Source organism: Coffea arabica, chromosome 10e, assembly GCF_036785885.1.
Source record: "Coffea arabica cultivar ET-39 chromosome 10e, Coffea Arabica ET-39 HiFi, whole genome shotgun sequence".
Taxonomy (NCBI): Eukaryota; Viridiplantae; Streptophyta; class Magnoliopsida; order Gentianales; family Rubiaceae; genus Coffea; species Coffea arabica.
The window spans coordinates 14,053,869-14,072,205 of NC_092328.1; the positions used below are offsets into that span (position 1 = coordinate 14,053,869).

Sequence of the window (18,337 nt, forward strand, 5' to 3'; positions counted from 1 at the left end):
AAAAGATATAAGGGCAAAATTGTCAAATTTAACTTATTAAGCATTCAGTTATAAATGTTTATCAAATAGTATAAATAGGTTTAGCATTAAAATTCAGACAATCATAATTTTTTTCAGTGTTTAAAATTCAGCAAATTAATTATTTCAGTATTCAGATTTCAGAATTCAGACTTTAGAATTCAGATTCAGTTTTATCAAATGGAACCTTAGTGTGTACAGAAGAGTTCCAAAAAGCTCTCCTAAGCCATTGGATCAAATCCCAATGGATCTGTTGACTTGTTAGTTTGAATATGCTCATGTATTTTCAACCAAAGCGCAACTCCTGCAACCATTTGTCTCCCAGTCAAATAAGGCACGACCAGACAAATGCCTTGTTGAGGGGGAATCACCCATCACTCTTAAATCTCAATCCATTAAGGAACTACACCTGAAGAATGTGTTTGCTATAAAAATAGAAATATACCCTTGATATCTCACGAACTATCCAATTCTAGTACCCACAACAAAAGGCTAGTAGACAAATAGCAGATAAGCCATTTTCTTCATTTTATTTTATTAAGTTCTAACAAGTCGACGCAGTTTCTTTTTCATTAAATACAGTGAAAAAGAAATTGCATTTCAACGAGCTTAGAAGAATAGCTTCAGCCAACTGCCATAACCTGAAGAATAAGGTAGGTGGATGCAACTCATTAACTAAGCACCATAGCACGGAGACAAAGTATATAAAGAATAAGAAAGAAAAACCTTGTTCAAGACTCTAATAGTGAGTTCTCAACTTTCTTCGAATTTTCTCTGCAACTTGAGAGTGGAATAAAGCTTTTAATCCACCATTGGAAGATTCATACAATTGTACGAAAATTTCTCAACGAAAAAGCAATTTCTAAACTGAACGTTAAAATGCTTTTACATCAATTAAAATAAAGTAGTTGCTAATGCCTGTAACTTGTTTTTCTATCTTCAGTTAATTTTGATTTAAGTTACTCTGGTTGCAGTATATATTTTGAATAGCCATGAACCTTTTTTTTTTTTTGCATAATAGATATAATTTGAAGATGTAAATGATGAAGTTCCTTGAAGCTGTACAATTGGGAACAAGAAAATTATTTTGAGTTTAAAGTAAAATGTAAGATCATGTTCGCATTTTTTTTTATTATCTTCATTTTTCACTCCTACGGGTTAAAATTAACTTCATATGAAATGTGCAGCTATCCTCATCTCTTTGAGGAACACATAAGAAAGGCGGAGAAAAAGGGGATCAACTACTAAAAACCAATAATTTAAAATAACATCAACTAAAAATAACCATCGGTGTTGGTCAAGTGATCAGAAAAAGAATTTTATAGTTCATCCCACTATCAAATTCAAGTTCAAATCCCGAGCCTAATAATTTGGTAATAAGAAAGGGTGTGAGAAGACGAAGGAGGGCTAAAAAAAAAAAAAATCAACCAAGGAACTCAACAACAACCGAACATAAAATGGAATTCAGGTGAATTGATTGCAGCCCAAATAATTTTAGAATGCCACTTTGGGTGGTGGGCTGGCCTACTGGTTAGAATGTTAAGTCCGCAACTGGCGTTAAAGAAGAAAATCAGTCCAGAAAAGGAATTTACTCGGAGTGAGTGAAGAATTGAACTCTCAACAGAAAATTTTCCATCTCTTTACCAGAAAAGCATGACTTTCGGTAAAAGCATGCATTCCTTTACCAAAAAACATACAGATTTTCATCAAAAGCATGCATTCCTAAACTGTACAAAAATTTTGCCCCATATCCGGTTTTGGGAGAAATTTTCATCTTTCTAGCAATCTCCTATAGTAGCGCACTGGAGAGGTTAGGTTATTATCTGGTATCACTGGGGATATATATTTAGTTAATCATATTCCTTCAGAAGGAAAAAGCTATACAAACTTAACAATGATCTACAGATATTGTGACCCTACTATGCGCAGGCTGCCAGGGGAAGTAAAATTGGCAGCAAGAACCACAGTTTTGAATCTTCAAATATGACACCAAGCACACAGCTGGGCAAACAGGAACCAGATAATTGCATCTATGAGTACTGGAACAGTTACTCCAATCTTGCGCGTTTGGAGGATGCTTCATTCATCCATTGAATACATTTATCTTTAGATTCAAAGGGATGGGCAAGCTGCCACTCGATCATCTTCTGTTGCTGCAAAGAACAAATTGGCAGAAACCTCAATTATTTCAGCTATAATGTATTCCATAGCTTTACTTCAAAAGTATGATGATTTACCCATTCTCTGACAAGTGGTCCTCCAGTCTTAAGATCCAAAATACTCATAATCTCCTTTCCATCCACCAACGGTTTTACTTCCCAAACTTTATCTAGACCTGCATCCACACAAGAGACAAAAACCTAAGAGAGAATAGCATTAAGTTATGAGACAATGAAAAAAAATCCAAGTTCACTGTCAGGTTGCCATTCAAACATTCTCCCCACCCTTTTTCAAGTCATCTAAATTTTTGAAGGTGGGTTAATGAGCTAGATGGCAGGGAAGAAGCAGCCACTCTCAGAAGAACAAGTAAAAAATGATTACAGATAAGCCAGCAATTCTGCCAAGACAGAACTATAGAAGTGGCTTCTAAAAAATCTGTTGCATTGTTTAAGTGTTATTAGCAAAGTGCCCAAGCTTATAGACCATTCAAAGCATTCTCAAGAAACCCTCTTTGTATGATTTAGTACTTCACAATTTGCTTTTAACTTTCAGAGTCAAAAACCCAAAACAAAATGGGGAGATCTAGATGCAAATTTATCCGACAAGTCCATGCTTTTTAGAAAAAGAGTGCAAAAGCTTACTATCCAAAAGTATAATCCTCTGCATAGTTTGGATAGTAAGCTTCTGAAGAGAAATGATCGAGTGCAAAAGCATACTATCCAAACTATGTTCATCTTCTCAGCAGAAATGATCACACAGTTTCAGCTTCTACACATCTGACAATGCGATAAGAAGAGAATTTTACTCATAATGACATGCAGAGGCCTCATAATTTAATTCACAAAATAAGCATAGAACTCACAAGGTTCTGTAACCCATATAATAATTTCATGAGAATATGCTGAAAGAAAGAATTGATTATCCCGAAAATCATATTTGTGATGCAGAAAACATGTATAAGGCTAGAAACCTTCCAAAAGATTCTTCCAGCAATTTGGTTTTGGTTTGGCAGCCAAAAACTTGAATAATAAGTTTGAGTTGATATAGCTTCAGGAGATTATGCTGAAAATTGAACAGCAGAGGAAGGGAAGAAATTTTAAAATCCCATATAAGTTGCTTTGACATCACAAGGTAAGGCTCATACAAACTTCAAAATGTTCCAAACATTCTGGCTCCAAGCATAAATTCCACTGTTTTTTGTACATAGAATTTTTTTAAACACTTGTGGACTTCCAACAGCCAATAATAGTTACTTTTATGTCAAAAATCATATATCTACACGATCTAACCATCCAACATTGTAAAACAAAGTCAGTACTATCTGGCTCTTGCAAAACCTAAGTAAAATAGTTCGAAGTATGACTTGTCAGCAATAGCCACTAGTGAAACTTTTCCCAGAACTTTCCAAATAATAAGCCAAATGCCAATTGGCAGTACAAAGTTTACCCTAATTCTTTCAAAGTTTGCCAACTAAACTGCCAGGCTTGGGAAAATTCCACTTTGTTCCAATAAAGTTTAAAGAAGAAACAAGTTGGCATGCCAAAATCCTAATTAGATCTATTTAGAACTCCTTAACCTTAACCTACTGCAAACCATGAGGAATATATTTTCAAGGCCAAGAATTCTGGAAACACCGCAATATACAGCTATGGCAAGCCAGTCACAAATGCAGGCTACATAATGCATAATTCTAGACAGATACACAATCCTCGGATTCCAACTCATCATCTCAAGTGATAGAACTACTGGTCCTACAAGCTTCTAGAAACTACTGGTTGCACCAACCAACCACAGCTACTTGGTTGTAAACACACAATCAACTCAATGACCACTTTTGTATTTCTATGGTATGGTAGACTTTTGAGTGGTAAGGGAAAAAAAAACACTTCATTAGCTGGTAGTTGCATGAGACCATACTGGTGATGAGAGTAACCAAGAGCACAGATGAAAGCAGATCAAGGACAGTTTACACAGTTGTATTGCAGTCACAGAAGTTTTGAGATTCTAATTAGAATACTTGGCATACCACTTTCACAAATGAAATGAAAAGAATAGCTAGAGATCTGAGCATATGAACTATCCAAGCTTAAAATCTCATCTCAAACACATATTAGATGCTCAATTAGAGAACTCAACCACAAGAACAAGCACATTCATCTTCACCAAAATTTGTATATTTAAGCTAACCCATAAATAAGAACATGAACAAGAGATAGCAACCATACCTTTTTCCAGAATTGCTTCCTCAACCATGTTATATACTTCTCTCCTCTTATCAAATTCAAAAGAACTGGTGGCAGAATAAATATCTGTAGGGTATAACAGCATAGACAGCAGTAATGCAGCCCTCCAAAAGTCTTTGATGTCTCGTAAGAGTAATCCTGCAAGTTGAAGTAAATGCCAAGCATTGGCTGCAAAAGTCAAGGACACTATACTTGAAGAACTGATAGACCATTCATCCACACAAATAAAGTCTTCTTGAGAATTTTTTAGAGTAAACCATTGCCTGTTATCTCACATGTCTCAAGCATTGGCTGCAAAAGTCAAGGGCACTATACTTGAAGAACCGCTAGATCATTCATCCACTCAAATAATGTCTTCTTGAGAATTTTTTAGAATAATTTATTGTCTATCATCTAACATGTTCCCCACCCTCCACCCTCCGAATATTTATTTAAACAAAAAAAAAAAAGCTGTGTTGTTGCATCTCATAATACAGGTATTAGTTCTTTTTAAAATTAATCCAGAAGTCTCACAATAATTTCAAGACCATTGCACATTCTCAAAATGTTTTGTGCAGATATTACTGAACCAACAATAAACTTTAAATACTTCTAGATACTTAAGCACATCCTATCAACACCAAAAATCTTTTTCATGTGTTATTTCTGTTCTTGCAGAGGCAGCATGGCCAAACTACCTTCAAATACAGGAAATGAATCCCTAGGTTTCAATAAGAGCAGAAATCAAAGTAAAGTGTGAGAAGCTCAACTGCACATTCGAACAGACCATTATCACCCAAGAAGTCCAAAAACATGAAGAGAGGCTGGGGAATGAAAAGATGGCAACAAGCCCAGCATCATTTCTGAAGCAAGCACCAATTGAAATAGCTTAGTGAATATAATAGGTCGATCTAGATTGGTCAATTAGGATACCCCACAAGTGTATCTAAATTTATGGATAAGAAACCCCAGGCAATATGCAGGTTTGTAATGGCAGCACAGTTTCCGAACCATTTATAACCATTTCCAACCATTTCCTTTAGGATCAAATGTTCTATCAACACTAAGTTTTGCACACTCATTTCTATTCAAGCATAGCTCAAGAATTCTAGATTTTCAGCAGAGTTCACATCCTCTACCTTAGAAACTTCTATGTAATGCAATCCTCAATTTTTCTCAACTATCAGAAATTTAGACTGCAGAAAGTTGTATTACTAGTTTAGACTGCAATCCTCAATTTTTCTCAACTATCATTAGTATTAATAGTTTAAAGTCATCCAGTATATTTGGAAATATGAATGAGACTTATCAATCTTGCTTATGTGACAGTCAGTTGAGCTAAAATCTGTTTTCGTTGAACACCAATTTGAGTAAACATTATCAAAATATAGAACTTGCAAGTAACATCAGTTTAGACTAAAATATACAATTCAAAGACAAGCAACATCATATATTATATATGCCGAAAATCATGCAAAATTGTGTTGCAAGGAAACAGTTATTTACCAGCCAATATTCTAAGTTTTGAAGCAAAAGGGACATCAATTATTTCTCTTTTCCAATCAACTTCAAGAATCTGTATATCCTCCTTGGATACTATAAAAGGAATCAAGGACACAAACTTTTTTGTTGCGATATGCAAGCTTATGACCTGCAAAAAAAAACTAATCGAATATAGTTTACAAGCATCATGGTGTCCACAAGCAAGGAATTAGAGAAGTATCAGCTAACAGATTTATTTCAACCACAAGAATTAGCCATTTAGATAGAGCAAGTTATAACACTTTCATTTTAGCAGTTAGAAGCAGAAAGGAAAGTTCTGCTGCCCTTCAAGCATTCTTACATAAAATTTTCAAAGTTTTCATTTTCCATAAATTGTTTGATGACGAATTCAACCAATATGCGCTAAAGTTCTATTCTTTGAGAAATTACAATGATTTGTATCTAGTATTAATATATTAGCAAAGAAGTTAATATTTCACCATTATACACATTCGTATATATTAATCAATTAAAAGAATAACAACTTACCATCTCAGCATCACTGGCCTTTAGCTTGAGAGAATTGCGAATGATGTAGCTAACAACTGGAATCTGTTAAATATTTGAGCCTCAGTATCAAATGTCATGAACCGGTTAAAAAAAAAAAAGGATTTCTTGCATGCAGTTAAGATGCTAAATAAAAGTAAAGGGAACAATGAGGTCTTTCCACAAATGATCAATTTCGGAAAAACCACGACAGTACCACAGCAGTTTGGCAAAAACTCGTGTTTATGGAGACTCTTTTCACATCAACGAGAAATGCTTTAGTAAACAGCTTTGAAGCTGATAAAAACAAAGTTTAAAAGGAGGAAGATTACAATATGCAGAGAAAACTATACCTCTAGACATTCACTTAATCATTTGGTTATCTTTGACAAACACAAATGCAGCATAACGTCTGCTAATGTACCCAACAAATGCATAAAAATGGATAGACAGTAATTAAGAAGAATATCAAGAAATTACTCTACCTTTTTAGCCTTTTTTTCTTTGTACACATTCTCTCTAAAAGGAAGAAACAAAGCAGCATACAGAAACAGCCGCTGTTGATCTGCCTGAATCCATAAAGCAGCATGCAGATTTCAAACCTAAAAGGATACCCTTACGCAAAGAAAGGTAAAGCAGACTGAACATACAAGCACAAATCTTAGTCTGATACCTACCATTGAACACTGAATGACATAAACAGAGTAATTCATACAAGAATGATTAGTTTCCAAAGCCAACTCAGCAGACAGCAATTGAAAGCAGTACAGTACAATAGTGAAACAAAATTTCTAACTAAATTCTTTCTTTTAAATGTCAGCCCCTTTTATCGGGAAAAAGAATAAATAAACTTGTTTTGTATCTAAATTAAGTATGCATAGCTTATTTACTGAGTTCCGTACTTACAGTTTTACACCTCCATCACAACAAATGGGCCTGCAAATGTTCAATATCAACAAATGGAAGCACTCTCTTGCATCTTGGCATAGGATTTTCTATTCTATAAACTCTCTCCCACTCTCACCCAACAAAAGTATAATGGTACATTTGGGCAGGCCATATCAAGAACAGATGAATTGCCACCGTGTATATTCAACTTACAAGTGAGAGGTATAAAGGCGAGACTAATAGGTCAGAAAGTAGATAATGTTTAACTTGACATGAGATGTGTGTAACTCACACTGAAAGGGCAACCAATTGCTTCCAAAAGTCTCCAAGCAGAATCCAAGTCAGCAACACAAACACTGAAAGAAAATAAATACTAACCATGAGAAAATAACATAAATAAGTAAACATGAAAAAAATAAAAGAATGCCAAAAAAGCAGTTAAAAGAAGAAAACATTGCTCAGTACACGGTAATAAATGAAAAAGTAGTATTGTTGAGAAAACTCTCAAGTTGCGACTGCAAGGTAGGCCCTATTATAAATTTGAGCAAGACACACCGAACATTGTATAGCAATAGTCCTCCAGGTGCACAAAACATTAACTACCAGTATGATGTCAACAGCACCCAAAAAAAAAAAAACACTCAGCAAGGATTGGGAGTGCTGTGGGAATTCACAAACAGTTTTGAATGTATTCAAGGATTTACCAGCCAAAACCAATTCATAACAAGAACTGAGATGCCAAACTAAACCAGTTTAACAAAATCAGGGTTAAAGGAGTGCAACATTTTACAACTAAATCAACTGCAGAATGTCAGTAGTATCAAGATAACACTCCAGATGTTCAGTGACACATCATCATCACAGGAACAAAAAACGTTACAGTTTCTACACCCATGATGATATTTGACTTTTATACCAACAATTTTCATATAAATAAGAAGTCTGACAAACGAGTTAAGGAAGAGAAGAGCCATTCTTCAACAACATTATAGGCAGAAATTGTTACTAATTTATCATTGTCAATACTATATTAAATGGAAAGGGTCCATAAGGATTGAAAATTATTTGCAATTTTTTTCCTATTATGTACCATAGCTCTTTTATCTTTATGTGATGTATGTGAGGTAAAAAGGTGGTCACAAAATATGTTAAGAAATAATGTGTGTAATATATTGACAATCCAAATGCACCAAAGCTGCCCTTGAACAGGGTGCTTAGGAGACCAAACCTTTGTGACTACAAAAGTCCTCCCAATTTTTAAACCAAGACAAAAAACCTATTCCACATCTTTTAACTAGCACTTACATTGTTTCATCCAAAATATAAACCAAAACTACATTAAAATTGGAAGCCACCCTCCTACTTTCAAGTGGCAGTTAATTGTAATGACCCCAAGAATCCTCCCATTTTTATTACGTGACCACGAAACCCCTTTCACTTTTTGGATTTGCACCTTATTCAACCCAGATTATAAAAGCATAAAATTACAAATAAACTACTGCAAAAAAATGCATAAATTATATATGGTTACCATTTCAATAAGTATGCTCCATATAATATGCGTGTACAATTGTGTGTGAGCAATGCTAGCGATCTTAAATGCAGGCTTGAATTGATATCTTATTTTATATTTTGCTGGTCATACATTTCATAGCAGCTGGAACTTGAGCACTTGACCTACATAACTGGGAAAATTCTACTGAAAGCAGTTCCATATTTCCAATGACCTCTTTCTTGTATTACATTTCATAAACATGTTTGTCTAGGCTTCATCAAGGAGCATTCAGAAAGATATTTAATTCATTATCTCCTCCCTCCTCAGACAAATTAAAGAATCACCAAATACAATAAACATCTAACAAACATGACAGTAGATTAGGAAGGGAAATAAAATGGACAAGAATGGTGATGAAAGTCAAAAGTCTAGACAACTGATTAATTAAGAAGAAAATAAAAAAAAATTATAGGATGACTAAGAATTTGTGATACCAGAGATATACTCGATGAGTAATGATTACAGCCCTATCTGTCTAGCCCAATTAAATCACTTGATTTCATAAGTTTGTACTCACTTAAGAAATGCATAACAAGCCCATGCTCAATGCTTCTATAATGAAACACGATCATCACCAACAAAAGGTAACATGAAAAGAGAAAAACCTATCATATCTATCGGGAATTTCAGGCTCAAACTCCAAAGGAAGACTGAACACGGCGCCAAAAAGCTGCAAATCAGAAACATAGGTCAGTGCTTTCACCGGTTGATTGCCAGATACCATAAGATCAATCTGCGTAATCAAATATGAAACAAGAAAAAGATTAAGTTAGATCATGCATCAAAATAATCTGTTGTCATAGAAAAGTTGACTTTTTTTGAAGAAAAGAAAAAAAAATAACTTAAAAGACAAGCAGTATATACAACTTTAGTATGAACATACTTCATGACCAATACGTTCTCTGCTGATTTTATTTGCAATAGCAGCTTTGACTTCCTCATCAGAAGCAGCTTTTCTCAACTCTTCATCCAGAGCGAAGCCAAACCGTGCACCTGACATCACCAGAAAGCAGTAAGACATACAGGAAGAAACAAACAGTAGATCTATTGAAAGGTAACGAATTCTTCAGGAGGCTCCAGAGGGGCAGACAAAGTGTTTAAAACTCTCTGCATCAATCCTTAATGCCCAATTGAATTATCAAAAAGTGTTATTCCATGTTTGCTAGACTTCAGACATGGTAATACCAATCATACTTATATAGAGATACAATCCCATGCAAGCTGGTAAAACTATTTATCTGGAAAGAAACCTAAAAGGCTTAGTTGCCTCCATAAATATTTGGAAAACCAATTTAAGACAACTCGAAGCATTCAAAAATCCCTGTTACACATCTCCAAAACTAGGTCAAAGAAACGTGATCTCAATGTAACAGTCTGTTCACTACTAATGCCCCAACCTTTTGCAAGCAAAGAAATCCTGACAAGTATGGGAGTTGCAACAAATCAATATGCAAGCAAAACACCATCCACGTTATCCAAATCTCAACCTATTTTAAACCAAAAATTCTTGTCATAAATTTATTCAATAATCATCATAGAAGTACAAGTACTTCACAACAGAAGTTGTCAAATATTGACTATCTCATATATTGTTAGCTTTCAGTACTATCATTTCAGACAAGTTAAACAAAACAAACAGACAGGACATTTTCTCATTAAGCATACCAAACCAGTCCAAAGAGAAAAACCCCAGTCACATCTGAACCGTATGCCAGACTAGAGGTCAGCAACCAAACATGAAGGATGTAAATGATCCAAGATTTAGACTATTTAATCCACTTCCTTCTCGATAAAGTTCCTAGAGTACTAGAGATACCATGAAAGAACCTTTTTTCTGATAGGATTATCCACAGAGATCAGAAAAACCAGTACAGACAGACTCGTCAAAAGCAAGACCCATCCTTCAAAAGACTAGCAAGAGTAAGACAAAGAACAAAAAGAAGGATAAGACAGTTGTTAGGTAATTTCAGGTCATATGTGTACTACACATGACACGACTTGCAGTTAAAGTATTCCATTACCTACATCTCCTCTTAACAATAATATTGTGCAATAAAATAGCCAGATCCTTATTAGTTCAAATGTTTGTGAGGCCAAATTCTCAAGATCCAACTCCACAAACTCACTACAGCAACAACATTCCCAACTTTGTCAAAAGTTAGTCTTCTCTGTAAAATTAGCCATGTCCTTTTTATTAAATTTTTTTTACACTAATTTCCATGGAGCCAAACCCTTCAAATTCTGGTCTATTAACAATCCCAAGTGAACAAATGACCAATTTTATTTTTTCCTTTCACCATATAGTCATTCTGTATTTATGATTTCTACGGACATTCACGATTCACACTGATCAGAAACCTTGGGAAGTCAAGAAGAGCATTACAAAATTACTGTCTTTTTTTTTTGTTTTTCAATGTACAATTTGTTAAATGCATGCCAAATAGAGCTAAACTCTGTTCCGCAAAAAGCTACACTAGCAAGAGTACTCAAAGAAGTTTGGTTTCCAAACCTCATACTCTACCATGACATCCTCTCAGAACTCTCAGCCAAGAGAGAAAATCACAAATTTCCTATTAGATATGAGCATGAATAAATACATCAATTCATCAAAAAGACTTCAATGTCCATTTCACAATAGTACCTTTTGTCCATGACAGATGACACGTCTTATCACCCTATATTATCATCAAAAGGTGGAAGATGTCCTGAAAATGAATTTATGGCAATAGAGACAGATATGTTGCACCCCTCAAATTAAGTAATGGTCAAACAGAAAGCCAACTACAAAAGCTAAAATACAGAGAAAATTACAGATCTGCAACAAAGCAGGAGTAATGCCTTGCAGTCTGAGCCTTGAAGAAAGAAGCACTCCCCTGATCATGGTAGTCCTAAGTGTCTATAAATAGGTAAATCTGTGTCACAATGAGTCCTAACACCTAGTCAGACAGCAAATGCAACTTCTATAACTATTATCCTTCAAACGTACATATATTTGTTCGTAGGAGACAATGAATCAGAAATGGATATGATTCCTTAGTCTGGAAAATTCTGCTAATTAACTTTTGCATAAGATTTAGATTAATACAGACAAAGAAATGCAACCTCAGCATCTGGTACCATCAAAATACAGTTGGCAACAAACTTTGCTGCCATTATGCAATTTCTATCATGTATAATAAAAACTCTAGTCAACAGCTCCAACAATTACAGAAAAAAAGCCTGAATCATTTTCTGGCTTCAAAATCTAGTACTCTACTGCCATCAGCCTTTTCTCCCTCAAACCAAAACATTCTGGTGTACTAATAAAACAGCAACTAATGATGTTTATCTGCATAGGCATTTCATAACTGCTTTTTTCCAGAAGCGTGCCTGTGGGATACTTCAAAAATTCGCATAATTAACATACCTAACATGTAAACAAAAAAATAAACCTAGACTTCCTCTACAGTCACAATCCTAAACATAATCCATTCACCCACTTCTTTTCTTCCATTGTATTCAAATCAAGATTAAGCTTGCAATGGCACCTAATGTATGATTATCCTGATCACCAAAACTAGTTTTACAAACTGACATGGCTTTCCAAATTTCCTATCAGTTACCCCAGAAAATGCTCAAATTTCCAAACCTCGCCTTCCCATCCAACCAACTTCTACTGTTCTGGGATTCAGAGGTTTCCAATCTCTGAAGTGCAGTGCCTAATATGAGTATCTATTCAGCGCTGGTATATATCCATCTAACTTCGTTCAATACCAGGAAGAAGAGAAGAGGGACAAAAAGAAAGAACGTAAATAAAGAGTGAAGTCAAGAGTTGTCTGTCGCTACCAAAACGTATAGCTCGAAGAACTCGCAGTGGATCATCCAAAAAGGTTTGCTTTGGAGGCAATGGAGTCACTATTTTTCCAGATTTAAGATCTGATATGCCTGAATTGAAAAAAAGTAGAGCTTTTTCAGAATGGGGAAAGACCACAAAAAATGATGCACGAAACTAAATCTTTCGGAAAAAGAATGCAAAAGACAGTAGAATATATTCAATTTACCTCTTTCAGTCAAATCTTCCACTGAATCTTTGTTAATGTTGTAGAACAAACTGTAGCAACAATATTGTAAATGAAAGGCATTGAAGGGGGAAAAAAAAGGTCAATTTCACTGTTTCATCTGACTTATTTACAAGAAAATGTACTGTTATCCCTTCCTAATAAAATTATATACCAACTTGAATAAAGAGATAAAAGAAAATGAAATAAAGAACAGAAGAAGCAAAAAGAAAGAAAAAACCAAGTGACAAATGCACTTCTTCAGTTTCAAGTTTGAAAAATGACAAAAAAATTGCAGAAAGGAACAGGAAGAGAAAATCAAGAAATGCATTAAAAAAATCCAGCACAAAGCGAGCAGATAGCTATTATTTTGCCCTCTCTAACGAACAGACAGTTTAGAAGACAACGATAACCAAAAAAAATGCGCGCTGACAAATACCTGTTAATGGTTAAATCCCTACGATATGCATCCTCCTTTGCAGTACCAAATCTCTAAATAATATAAAATAAAATAAAATAAAAAGAGGTCAGAAAAAGAAACAAAAGGTTTTCAACATCCTTAACTGCATAGTCTTTCCCAACACGAGAGTTTCCAGGAAAAGCAGATTTCATAGTCATACTGCAGATAGAAACTCAAAATGCTTGGCACACTTAAGAAATCCCCCTCCCCTCACCCCCTCCCCCCCTTTAAAAACAAAAACCACACCCCACCAAAACAAAACAAAACAGTGGAACTTTGCACTCAGAACCACAATGAAACTAGCCATAATTTATAAAAGTAAAATTCATTTAAGGATAAGCATTAGTGAGAAGAATTTTAGCCCTACCAAACTACTCATAATAAACAAGTTGATTCAACCATAGTCTCATATCTTGTTACAGTAGAGTTTCTACCATTTGCTCAAGAAAGATTTCCCTTATGTTTGATGGGACTTTTTAAGCCATTAAAGTTATTAGTATTAAACTGATTCCACTTTTTAACTTCATTGTCTTCATAACAGGTAAATAACTAAAATCTTGCAATAAATGTGGCCAAATCACAGACTTTCTTCAATTGCCATTTCATGGTTTACCTTTTATGACTTAACAAGGAACATACTGGTTGGGGTGCAAACAATAGTATAAAAAACACGGAGGTACAATAATGTGTGACTGAGTGAGGACTTGCATGCAGAAAATAACATACAACTAGGATCACAAAGATTGGAAAAACACAGAATTTTAGAAGACAAAGAAAACTCTCAATATTGAAGCTATTGGTTGCAAATAAGTGCCAAGACCCCAAAATATTGTATGAATAAAAGATTCCTAACTTCTGGACCATAATTGTTACCAAATTCATACATGTTAAGAAGTCTATACATGACAACCATGTCCAGTCCATGAGACATCATCTCAACAAGTTCTCCAAAACATCTACAGAGTAAAGCCTCCAACATAATCTTAAAGCCAACCCTTTTTGCTGTATCAGTTCTTACCATCACTGGGATACGGCTACTCTCACTATAGTCTTCAGATCTTAAGTTAACAAAATCAATCCATACATCAAACAAGCGCATCCTAGCTGTTTCCAAGTGTTTTGACTGATCAGGATTGCTGCAGCAACAAAACAGAAAATATCTATTTCAATTTCACCATCAAATGACACATTCTAATATGCTATTATCAGGTTCAAGAATTTTCAGCTAGAAATAAGGATTGGCAACTATAAAAACAAATTATTTCTTATGTGAAATTAATCTGATAAAAGCTCAATTACAGACTTAGCCCCAAAAACTCACAACTGTACCATAGACAATTAGATTACAAAAAAAAAAAAAAAACCCAATCTAACAACTGTAAAGTCGAGTTTGCACAGTCACATAGACCAGTAAATCTGGTTCTAGATGAGCACAAAACCAAGGAAGACCAGCTCTTGGAATTTGAATCCATTCTTATAAATGTACAATCAGCCCACCCACATATCTAATGCACTCTACCTTTACATAAACCAATAAAAGTAGTAATTTTGTTAAGGAGCACCAACTGCTTACAGCTCAGTTATCTCTTATAGCTCTATGAAGTTAAGGCTGAGTTGTGCACAATCTCCAAAAGTAAAAGGGTGTTCCAGAATTGACATGTAAGTGGTTTCTGATTAGGGTCCCAATTGAAAGCTCCACCCCAATCTGTGTGTACGTATGTATTGCAGTTTCACCATAGATTGAGTCATTCGGGTACTGGTCGATGTTAATTCAGTAGAAGTAATAATTGTGAATCACAAAATACCAATACAATGCGCTTGCAAATTTGCATTTTTCGGTTCATTCTCCCTAAGCTTCTCATATATTCAATAGACATTAATAAAATATAACCGCAACAAGCTATAAACTCTAAGAAGAATCCCACATGAACAAGATACACATGTAAAAGTACATACAGTAATAAACACCTAACACATATGAACACAAATATCTGGCGGTACAAAATGGTACTAAAAAGTGGAAATTCTAATGAACAAACTCAATACAACAATGATTGAAGAAAAAAGAAGAAAAGAAAAAAAAGAGCATTGTTCATCTTACTTATCAAGTCAAAGAGTGAAATGCCTTTTTCATCCCTCCTTTTTCTTGTCACAAAATTTAGCTAAAATTCATAAAAACAAAGCAGCATCATTACATGTCAAATATGTACTAGCATATGATATAAAATGCCAGTATGCAACCTGTCAGCAAATCAGGATACAGAAAAGGGGATATGTTGAACGCTAAAGAAACTTAACATAGCATTAAAAAAAATAAAACCCGAATTCATAGAGAATAAATCACATTTGAAACTAAAATTGTACAAAAATAATTGGTTTGGTAAATAATTTTTAATTATACAAGCTTAGATTGTAGCTTACATTTGATCTTATTCAGATTCAATAACATGCCTATACGTAAACATGATCTACATCCAATTCGATAAACATTTCCCCCCATCGCCACAGCCCTCCACTCTTCCTAGCCAAGATTTCAAAGTCGAAATTTGCTTCTTTGTACCATCTCTACTTCCTCCAACCCCATTGTAGCTTTTGAATTATTAATGACTATTAGCCCTTCTCTTAGTTTTCTTCCAGCTTAATTTTGCCTCATCTTTTCTGCTTCTTTTCCCCTCCTCCCAATTTTCATTGTTTCAGCATCCATATAAACTTATATTTTTAAAGCAGTAATGTGATTGAAGTTGCATTGGAAGACCTCTAAAGTTGCTCTACTGGTGTTAATTTGGAGGGATTTTGTTCAAATTGTACAGGTCTTTTCATCCGTCTGGCCTGGCATCTTTGTATATCCAGTATCTCCAGGTGATGACACGTGTTTCTATCACATAATACTACAAGATATAATAGCTAGAACATTTTACATAGCCCATAAGACTTTCCAATTTGCTGCCCCTTTCACCGTTTACTGCAATTTTAGTCAACAACCTAATTCATTTTAAATCTATTTCAAGACTGAAGAGACATATAAGTTTCCAAAAGAAACATTCAATAATAAAATATGCTTGACTACCAAATTTTGGTAAGTTCCTCACTAAAATTTACATGCAAAGAAAGTATGCATTACAAAAAGGATGGAGAAACAAATCAAATCACGTACCACTGAATAACACCAATTCCTGGAGTTTCCTCACCAGTATATGACAAGTACTCATTGATTTTTTCACAAAACTCTCTTCCCGACATAGTGTCAATAGCAACATCGATATCATCACTATCTTTACCAAGAAGCTGCATCAATGATATTCAGAAATGTGTTAAGTCATCAGAAAAATAAATGTGTTTCATATGATAAATTCAATTTATATCAACTGATGAATTTGTTCAACAAGGTTTAATAAAGAGCCAACACATTTCAGTCGACCATCAAATGATGCAAGATTAAAAGAGAAAAAACCAACCCCCAACAACTACAGAAAATGTAAAATTTACAAAGCAGGAAAAAAAGGGCCAGATAAACTGTCAACTTTAAACTTTTGCGGCATCTAATGTAGATATCCTTTGCTAATACTAAAAGCCACCAATAAATTAATATTCAGGCTTCCCGCCAAAAGTTAAATCTATCTCCTTATCTTAACAACATTGGTAAATAATTCCATTTCTAATTTCGCCCAATTTTCCTCCAGAAAATCTCATATGCCCCCAACCGAAAACAGAATTAGGAAATTATGGTAAACTGAACCGAGAGAGAGAGAGATAACAACCAAGAATCTCAATGAAAAGGAGGAAAACCAATAGCATTCACCGAAAAAAAATTAACCACCCAGAATCCCAATAAAAAGGGGAAAACAAACAGCATTTCGCCAGAAATAACTTACCTTATCACGAACCCAGCCACCGGCAACACGGAGTTCAGTTTCGAGATCAAAATGGCGGACAACTTGAAGAAGCCGATGAAAAATTTCCTTCTCCTTTGGGGTTAATTCGATGTGGTCTTTGACCTGAATTGGCGGTTGAGACGATGCAGTAGTAGTAGTAGTTATCGACATTGTTGAATTGTAAAATCGAAGAAATGGTCCGGTGGATTTGAAGGAAGAGAATTTCAAGGAGGAATTTGCAGTGTTGGGGCGAATTGGAGATTTTCTCAGAGGAGGAAAGGAGATCAAAGGACGGAAGAAAAAAGGTCGGGTTTGGGAAGTGAAGAGGCCGTTAGCGCTTCTGTTTAAAGATATGGGCAGTTTCATAGTTAGTTCGTTTTGAGGGGTTTTGGGTTTAAAGAATTGGATGCAATTTATGGCTAAAAGAGTTTTTTGAGTAGCATTTTCTACTGCAGTGTGGGGAACCAGGGAACTGCAGTAGAGAACCAGGGAAAGCTTTCCCTGGTTTAACCAAATTGCTAACAGCAGAAAAAACATAAAAAGCTCTCGTCTGACCACTGGATTTAATCTAACAATAATAAGACTGTAAGAGAACTTAAATAGCCCTCATCTGGTCACTGGATCAATTCCATTGGTTACGAAAAGGTTGCAACTCGTCGCTATCATTTTTTTTTCGCTAGTTTGGATTTTTTTTTTAATTACAAAGAATGAAAGTTGTGGGTTCTCTAGCAAATTAGTAACAGGTCAATCAGGGTATCAATAAATTTATCAAAGCTTACAGGTATCACACAAAAAATGACATCCCCACTGAATTACTAGAGGTTTCTCAAGAAAAGGGAAAAACAATTTTCCTTCGTACCAAAAGAAATTCATGCACTAGCTATGAGTGTAAAAAATAAAAGAATCATTTTGGTTTTTTTACACCTTTTAATCTTTTTCTTGCAACAAACATAGAAATAAAAGAGTAATTTCCTTCTTACTTTTTGAAATTGGTTGGTTTTTCCTCTATTTGATTTTCTACAACGAGAAAATCTTTCAAAACATCTCTTACATTTTATAAAATAATTTTTTAGTCCCTTACTTTTAAAAGTGTAATT

General features: G+C 34.7%; 1 protein-coding gene across 1 annotated transcript; it reads right to left on the bottom strand.

Annotated features, from left to right (window-relative positions):
* Positions 1-1,627: 1,627 nt before the first annotated feature.
* Positions 1,628-17,793, bottom strand: LOC113713028 (tRNA nucleotidyltransferase cca2-like). Its single transcript, XM_027236727.2, has 15 exons — positions 17,241-17,793; positions 16,523-16,653; positions 14,387-14,504; positions 13,348-13,400; positions 12,912-12,961; positions 12,697-12,795; positions 9,755-9,864; positions 9,477-9,604; positions 7,609-7,672; positions 6,914-6,997; positions 6,432-6,494; positions 5,907-6,051; positions 4,404-4,559; positions 2,256-2,353; positions 1,628-2,171 (listed from the first exon to the last, which is right to left on the bottom strand). The coding sequence occupies exons 1-15, from the start codon at positions 17,775-17,777 to the stop codon at positions 2,067-2,069; spliced, it is 1,941 nt and encodes a 646-aa protein (XP_027092528.2). The 5' UTR covers positions 17,778-17,793; the 3' UTR covers positions 1,628-2,066.
* Between the last annotated feature and the right edge of the window lie 544 nt (positions 17,794-18,337).

What these genes read in the sequence shown, in the direction of transcription:
- LOC113713028 (XM_027236727.2), bottom strand. Translation starts at nt 17,777, where the DNA reads ATGTTTTTTCTGCTGTTAGCAATTTGGTTAAACCAGGGAAAGCTTTCC. An exon ending in TCTTCGAGCTATACGTTTTG is followed by an intron (nt 9,865 to 12,696) that starts GTAGCGACAGAC and finishes TGGTGATGTCAG; the next exon opens with GTGCACGGTTTGGCTTCGCT. An exon ending in GGAAGCAATTCTGGAAAAAG is followed by an intron (nt 2,354 to 4,403) that starts GTATGGTTGCTA and finishes GTGTGGATGCAG; the next exon opens with GTCTAGATAAAGTTTGGGAA.